This window comes from Anolis sagrei, chromosome X (assembly GCF_037176765.1).
Source record: "Anolis sagrei isolate rAnoSag1 chromosome X, rAnoSag1.mat, whole genome shotgun sequence".
Classification (NCBI taxonomy): Eukaryota; Metazoa; Chordata; class Lepidosauria; order Squamata; family Dactyloidae; genus Anolis; species Anolis sagrei.
Genome location: NC_090034.1, coordinates 102,876,804 through 102,885,524, shown reverse-complemented (window position 1 = coordinate 102,885,524; position 8,721 = coordinate 102,876,804). Strand labels below are relative to the sequence as shown.

The window sequence follows — 8,721 nt, the reverse complement described above, 5'->3', positions numbered from 1 at the left end:
TCATTCTCTCCTTCCTTCCTTCCCTCTTTCTCACCTTCTTTCCTTCTCTCCTTCCTTCCTTCCTTCCTTCCTTCCTTCCTTCCTTCCTTCCTTCCCTCCCTCCCTCCCTCCCTCCCTCCCTCCCTCCCTCCCTCTAGACATAGACCAGAAAAGAGTTGGACTCAAAGGCAGTGCTTGGGGGGGGGGGGGAGTCATTTTCGTGTATGCGCTGTATTGTCATTTAGCTTTTTTGTGTTTTTAAGTCCTTTCCACTGCTTTCGGGGGGGGGGGTGGTTATGAGTGATGGTCACTTGTTGGCCTGATAGGTGTCTTGTGTCCAAATTTGGTGTCAATTCGTCCAGTTGTTTTTGAGTTATGTTAATCCCACAATCGTTTGGACATTACATTTTTATTTATATGGATTATTATATTATATATATATTTAATTATGCATCAATATATTATTATTTATATTAATTATTATTATTAATAGTAGTGGTAGTATATTAAGTTCTTACAAAAAATCTGGATTATTATATATATTTAATTATGCATCATTATATTATTATTTATATTAATTATTATTAATAGTGGTAGTGTATTAAGTTCTTACAAAAATCTGGATTATTATATATATTTAATTATGCATCATTATAATATTATTATTTATATTAATTATTATTATTAATAGTAGTGGTAGTATATTAAGTTCTTACAAAAATCATCCCTTGCTCCGAATTCTCTTATTGACACTCTTATGTGTTGCATTTCAAGCTTTTCTATTATTTTGCATCAGGGGCCATCTACACCATTGAATTAATTCAGTTTGATGCCACTTTAGCCTCCATGGCTATGGAATTCTGGGAGTTATAGTTTTTGCAAGGTCTTTAGCATTCTCAGCTCCTTGAATGCTTCCTCATAGGACTCTTGTCTCTTTCTTCTGTGCAGAATTTGGTACACAATCGTCTTCTTTTCCCGTTCTGACGGAAGCAACGTTGATGAATTCTGACGCGTGCTTTTAAATGATGTCAAATCAAATTCAATCAGACCTCAGCTTTTGCAAGATCTAGTTCCTTGGTTTTTAGATTTTGGGCAGTTTGAACTCAGAGTGCATCCACACTTAAAGTGATATCAAATTGCATTAATTCTTCAGTGTGGATGCACTCAAGAGTCCTGGTTTTCCATCCCTAAAATGTTGGAGGGGATCTGCTTCACCCATATTCGTTGATGATGTGTTATATTCCACGCACTCTCGCTCCCTCTTTGTTCATGCTAATTCATTTAAATGCATGCAGATTTCACAATTAACCTTTGGACCTGCCTTCTCTGTGACCTCTTCAAGCTGACACCCAAGCTCATTTGCACCGCATGCAAACAGATTGCACTCATCACACAGATGTGACCGGATTATATTTAGCCTAGGCCTGGATGAGCCGATCTGGATGCCCCATTTTGGAGTGTAATGCCCAGAATCCTCCTTCCCAGACTGGGCACTGTAATTCCATGATGTTTTTGAGCTCCAGAACTTTGTGTCCTGAGCAATATATATATATAGTGATGAATCATTCACAGTGTATTCTCTTAGGTTACATCTAGAATTAATGCAGCTTGACACCCACTACCTCTATACCTTCCTTCCCTCCTTCTTACTTTCCCTTCTTCCTTCCTCCTTCCTTCCTTCCCTCCCTTCTTTCCTTCCTTCCTTTATACCTCTACTGTTTCCTGCCTTTCTCCTTTATTTCCTTCTTTCCTGCCTTCCTTCCTTTATACATCTATTATTTACTTCTTTCCTTCTTTCCCTCCCTTCCCTCCCTCCTTTCACTATACCTCCTTCCTTCCCTTCCTTCTTTCCCTCATCTATACTTCTATAACCTCTTTCCTTTTTTTCCTTCCCTTTTCTATATCTTCTTCCTTCCTTCCTTTATAGATTTATTATTTACTTTTTTCCTTCCTTCTTTCCTGCCTTCCTTCCTTTATACATCTATTATTTACTTCTTTATTTACTTCAAACCCAGCACATAGAAGATGGCTTTGAAAGGCAGCAGATCACAGGAGCTGTCTTCATAGACTTGTCAGCAGCCTATGATACTGCGAACCACCGCCTCCTCCAAAGGACGACCACCTCACCCGCCTCATAGGAAACCTGCTACAAAACAGGAGCTTTTTTGTTGAGTTACAGGGCCAGAGAAGCAGATGGCGGAAACAGAAGAACGGCCTGCCTCAGGGAAACGTGCTTGCTCCATCCATGTTCAACATCTACACAAATGACCAGCCACTGCCAGAAGGGACAGAGAGTTTCATCTATGCTGATGATCATGCCATCACCGCTCAAGCAGGGAGCTTTGAGGTGGTAGAACAGAAGCTCTTGAAAGCTCTAGGTGCCCTTACCGCCTACTACAGGGAAAACCAGCTGATCCCTAATCCATCCAAAACACAGACATGTGCTTTTCATCTCAAGAACTGACAAGCATCCCGAGCTCTGAGGATTATCACCTGGGAAGGAATCCCACTGGAGCATTGCAGCGCACCCAAATACCTGGCACCCAAATACCTGGGAGTCACTTTGGACCGTGCTCTGACCTACAAGAAGCACTGCCCTAACATCAAACAAAAAGTGGGCGCTAGAAACAACATCATACGAAAGCTGACTGGCACAACCTGGGGATCACAACCAGACACAGTGAAGACATCTGCCCTTGCGCTATGCTACTCTGCTGCTGAGTATGCATGTCCAGTGTGGAACATATCTCATCACACTGTTTGGGTATCAGCCAGCACATCAACGACTTAAATCAAGACATAGTTTTCTTAGATCTACAGAGACACTCGCTGGAACACCCCAGCAAGCGAGAGTCCAAAAGTGGCAGGGCCAAACCCAGCACCTCAATTCATGGGTGATACCAGATGAGAGACTCCCCCCTGGGCACTCAGAAGACTGGGCGACTTGGAAGGCACTGAACAGATTGCGCTCTGGCACCACGAGATGCAGAGCCAATCTTAAGAAATGGGGCTACAGGGTGGAATCCTCGGGATGCGAGTGCGGAGAAGAACAAACCACTGACCACCTGCTGCAATGCACCCTGAGCCCTGCCACATGCACGATGGAGGACCTTCTTGCGGCAACCCCAGAGGCACTCCAAGTGGCCAGATACTGGTCAAAGGACATTTAACCAAATACCAAATTTACAAAATCTGTGTGGTTTTTTTTCTTTCTTTTTTTTTCTTTTTCTTTTTAATCTCTGTGTGTGTTTTGCTCTGTTAGAATTGTAATACAATGGTTGCTGATGACACGATAAATAAATTTACTTCTTTCTCTTCCTTCCCTCCCTCCTTCCTCTATACCTTCCTCCCTCCCTTCCTTCTTCCCCTCATCTATACTTCTATAACCTCTTTCCTTGTTTTCTTCCTTCCCTTTTCTATACCTTCTTCCTTCCTTTATACATCTATTATTTACTTTTTTCCTTCCTTCTTTCCCTCTTTCCTCTATACCATCTTTCTTTCTTTCCTTCCTTCCTTTCTTCTTTCCCTCTATACTTCTATAACCTCTTTGCATGTTTTCTTCCTTCCCTTCTCTATACTTCCTTTCTTCCTTTATACTTCTATTATTTACATCTTTCCTTCCTTCCCTCCCTCCTTCCTTTCTTCTATAGCTTCTTTTTCTTCCCTCCCTTCCTCCTTCTCCCTCTATACCTTCTTTTGCCATTTTTCTTTCTTTCCTTTCTTTCCCTTCCTTTTTATCTTCTCTCTTTCCTTCTTCCCTCCTCTATTCCATACCTTCTTTCTTCCCTTCCTTTCCCTCTCTCCTTCTTCTAGGCCTCTTTTTTTCATACCTTCCCTCCCTACCTCATCTATACTTCCTTCCTTCCTTCCTTCCTTCCTTCCTTCCTTCCTTCCTTTATACCTCCCTCCCTCCCTTCCTTCTTTCCCTTCCTCTATACCTTCCTCCCTCCCTCCATCCCTTCCCTCTTTCTTCTATACCTCCTTCCTTCCTTCATTTCTTTCCCTCCCTCCTTCCTCTATACATTCTTTTTTCTTCCCTCCATTCCACCTCTCCTTCTTCCTTTATACCTTCTTTCTTCCCTTCTTCCTTCTTCTATTCCATACCTTCTTTCTTTCCTCTCTCTTTCCTCTATGTATCAACATTGCATACACTTTGACTCAACCATCTGACCCAGCTGGGATTTTCTATCCACTTTCTTCCTTCTGCATTTGTCTTCCTTGTCTTTGTCGGGGTGAAAATTTGGCCCCTTTGTGCGTTTGAGTGACATCCCTAAATGACCCTCTTTTGTCTTTTTTGTACCCATCTGTCTGCGAGTCAAAGGTCGTCCCAGAAAGTACTCAATATCCTTCACTTCCCAATGGCAAAGTTCAAGTTCTGCAAATGGAATGTGCAACTTGGGCCCTCCAGGTGTTTTGGACTACAACTCCCACAATTCCTAACAGCCTACCGGCTGTTAGGAATTGTGGGAATTGCAGTCCAAAACACCTGGAGGGCCCAAGTTGATCCATGCCTGACTTCAGCTCTTCCTTTAAGGTTGCCAAATATCACAAATAGTAAGAGACATCCATTCTCCTTCTGTTTTGCAGGACATCCTCCCAGGCTTGATGTGGGAACTGGAGCAACAGTTGGGTTTATTGCGTCTGAATCCGGAGAAGGCGCCTGGAGAGGCGGCAGAGACGGACAGCTGGCCCAGTTCAGGTTGGTACTCAAGCCACCAAAAAAAGGACATCTGTTGGGAGGGATCGGGTGGTGCCTGGCACAATGGGGTTGGACTAGATGGCCTCTGGGGGTCTCTTTGAAACTTTCCCCTTTGCTTCAGGGTCCTACTCCCGGATCATCGGCCGCCCAGAGTCCCGTCTTGGCTTTGCCAGCGAGCGCCCCAAGTCCGTAGGTGAGTCCATGCCTTTGGATGCAAAATACCTGTTTTCGTACTTGATGCAAAAATGGATAGGTTCGAAATTAGCATCTGCTTGTACTTATCTCTTCTCTGCACACGTCAGGACAAAATTAGCATACAATTAGAATAGCAGAGGGGTGTAAAAATACATATGAAGGTCAGGTTATATCAGCGGTTCTCAATCTGGGGGTCGCGACCCCCAGGGGGGTCGTCTGGCCATTTCAGAGGGGTCACAGGGCTGCTACCATTTGTAGTAGTAGCAAAATTACAGTTATAAAGGAGCAACGAAAATAATTTTATGGTTGAGGGTCACCACAACATGAGGAACCATATTTAGGGGTCCCGGTGTTAGAAAGGTTGAGAACCACTCTGTTATGGGTTATATGTCTGTCATGTTTTCCATTGTGTGCAAGTGGAATATGCTGGAGTCTCCTTCCAGTGATGTTTTTAAAGAGTGTCTAGATGGCCATCTGTCTGGGGGGCTTTGATTGTGTCCTGCATGGCAAAATGGAGTTGGGCTGGATAGCCCTTGGGATTATAACTGTAGAATAATAATAATAATAATAATAATAATAATAATGCAGAATAATATAATATTTGATATTAAATAATAACAAAGTATAATATACAAGCATAATATTAATAGTAAAAATATTGAAATAGAACGATGATGATGATGATATAAAATCAGAGGCTGGACGGCCATCTGTTGGGAGGGCTATGATTGAGTCCTGCATGGCAAAATGGAGTTGGACTGTTTTCCGCCGGCATCTTATTCTTCCTTGCTGCTTTCCTCCGCAGGCGATGTGGCAAACAGCAGCAAAGATGGCACCAGCCGAGGCACCGTGCCACGTTCCTTCTCGGCCCCGTACTCCACCTCCCAGGACTACCCGGAAGACTCCATGTCAGGCCGCTACCCGCCAGACCCGTTCCTGTACCCAAGCCCCCTCCACGCGGTGGCCCTGCAGAACTCCTTGCTCCGGAGCCACCTCTACGAAGACTCCGCTTTCGCCTCGGCAGCCTCCCAAGCCTTGGCGTACCCTTCTGACCAAGAGGGCTATGCCGACGGCTTCCCCTTCTACGAAGAGGCGGCTTCCCACTGCCACAAAGTGGAGAGCTACATCTCGCGCCTCATCCGCCGACGCAGCCAGCTCGTCCGGGGCAGCAAACCGCGCACGAGTTTGGGCTCGGAGTCCAACGTGGTCCGGCAGAATAGTCTCTGCAAGAGGCCTTTGGAGTTGTTGCCACCGCCGCAAAGCGAACGTAAGCACCCGCCGTCCGTGGAAAGAGGGAGCAGCACGCCATCGCCTTGTGGACACGAAGGCGGGACGTCTGCGGCTGCACGAATCTGGTCGTCGTGGGATGCTGCCGCGGAGAGGACACTATCTGCTAAAGTTGTTGATGATTATAGCCCTCCACCTCCATCCAGCCTCAAAAAAGCCCCCAAGCTCCAAGCTCTGGCCCACATGCGGTCACCCTCGGCGGATCAATACGAGGCGTATCCGTCATCCCCTTTGCCAGATAGAGAAGCCGCCAACGTGCAGGACTCGTACGATGCCGAGGAAGGAACCTGCTTGATGGTGAAGGCCCAGTATATCCCAGCACAGCAGCCCTCCAGGGTCCAGCAGGCCCACCACCGTCCAGGCAAAAAGAAGCCCCCTCCACTCACAAAGGGACGCTCAGTGGAACTGTCCCCGGAAAGGGTTCCTCTGTTGCCAAGGGAGCGTTCACGAGTTACCGGACCCCCGAAGAAGTGCCGTTTCACTGAAGATGGAAGTAGCGACGTTCGGAAAGCATCCGGGAGAAAAAGCTCGCCCCGTTCTCGGAAAGCCGCTCGATCCCAGTCGGAGAACAGCCTCCTGAACAAACCGGGGGTCAAGTATGGGACGGCCGAGCGCCACGAGGAAGTGGCGGCGAAACCGTCCCGACAACGCCGTCCTCACATTGGCAGCACGGCGAGCGGCTGCCGCAAATGGCGCTCAACGGCAGAGATTTGCCAAGAAGAGTTGTCTCCAGGAAATGTGGCGGAGGCAAGTCGTGTTCCACGTGGAATGACGCCGATCGGGTACGCTTACAACACCGGGAGTGACTCCGAGTGTCCTCCCGAACCGCCTCGGCAAGCCCCGACGTGCCGCATGGAAGAAGGCTTAGTCTACGGAGACAGCGAGTCCAGCGTCAGTGATGGGGACTCACCACCCGCTTACAGCAGCGGTGCCTCCAGCGACACGGATGAGAGCGGTGGCCTGGTGTGGCCCCAGCAGCTCTCCCCGCAACTCGTGTCGGCCTCTGGGCCGGGGAAGACGGTCGGCGGGCAGCCCAAGGTCTTTGTCAAGATCAAGGCCTCCCACGCTCTCAAGAAGAAGATCATGCGTTTCCGGTCTGGGTCCCTCAAAGTCATGACCACAGTGTAAGGGAGTCCCAATGGCCATTCGCATCTACATCCCTTCTTTTGTGGCTGAAAGTTTCCCTTGCAAATGTTATCCCCTGCATTCCCTTCCCAGCATTGACCCCACAGACCAGTGGTTGCCAGTCTTTGGTCCTCCAGGATCCTCAATCGTTGGCCAAGGCAGATGAGGCTTTTGGTGGATCAAGTCCAAAATACCTGGACTACAGTTTGGGAATCAAGTAGTTTCCAACATTTAATCTTCCACTTGTTTGGGGCCCCACGGACCAGTGGCTGCCAGTCTTTGGTCCTCCAGAATCTCCAATCATTAGCCAAAGAAGCTGAGTCTTCTGGGAGTTGAAGTTCAAAACACTTGGAGGATCAGATCTTGGGAATCAACTCATAGTGGTTGCCAAATTTTGGTCTTCCAGGTCTTTGAAATCCCAGAAGTCCCACCCAGCTTGTCCAATTGTAGTAATTCTGGGAACTGTAGTCCTAAACATCTTAGAGGACATCTTTGGTCCATCTTAGAGGACCAAAGCTTAGTCTGATCAGCTTCACTGCCCTTGACAAGAGCCGGGGATGTTGGGTATCCTAGTCCTTGTCTCCCCAGCTGCACGAAAAATGTGTCTTTCTTGTTCATCCTGGGTTTTTTTGGACTCTAACTTCCAGAATCCCCCTTCTACCAGCAATTCTGAGAGGGTTCCGGGAAAAAATTTGCAAACTTTTCTTTTCCATGCTTCTTTTTAATGGAGAGGTTATTTATTATGGGTTTTTGTACAGCCAACTTCTAAGGAGCCCACCTTTTTGGGTATCAACGCTCCGGACCCAGAATCCAATCCATGCCGTCGGTCTTGTAGTTCGATACGGATGTTCCTTCTTCTGTGTTTGTAAATAAAATTGGGTGTTTTTTTCTGTTGGCTTGTTTGTGTCTTTCATATATTAAGTTTGGTTGTGAAGAAAAATATAGCAGACGAAACAAGCAATTCTTCGGCAAATCTTCAGACAGGGGGCCTTTTATTCCATCTTCCTACCGCTTGCCGCTGCCACCACTTGCTTTACAAGTGGTGGCAGCGCCAAGCGGTAGGAAGATGGAATAAATAGCACGGAGACTGACTTAGTTCTCTAACCAACAGATTGAGAGAGAGGGGCTTTGCTTGTAGATGAAACAGTATCTTCTTTTTATTTGTATCATTCTTATTGTGGATCAGTGTTTCTCAACCTGGCGGTTGGGATCCCTGGGGGGGGGGGGGGAGGGTTGCAAGGGGGTGTCAGAGGGGTCGCCAAAGATCATCGGAAAACACAGTAATTTCTGTTGGTCATGGGGGTTCTGTCTGGGAAGTTTGGCCCAATTCTGTTCTTGGAGTTCATAATGCTCTTTGATTGTAGGTGAACTATAAATCTCAGCAACTACAACTCCCAAATGTCAAGGTCTATTTCCCACAAACTCCACACCAGTGT

General features: G+C 46.7%; 1 protein-coding gene across 1 annotated transcript in view; it reads left to right on the top strand.

Moving 5' to 3' along the window:
- Positions 1-8,177, top strand: part of LOC137094968 (dapper homolog 3-like) — a 34,179-nt gene extending 26,002 nt beyond the window's left edge. Inside the window, 3 exon segments of the mRNA XM_067461034.1 lie at positions 4,567-4,678; positions 4,800-4,871; positions 5,679-8,177. Of these exon segments, the coding sequence (XP_067317135.1) occupies positions 4,567-4,678; positions 4,800-4,871; positions 5,679-7,288 (1,794 nt within the window). The 3' untranslated portion in view covers positions 7,289-8,177.
- Positions 8,178-8,721: the final 544 nt, after the last annotated feature.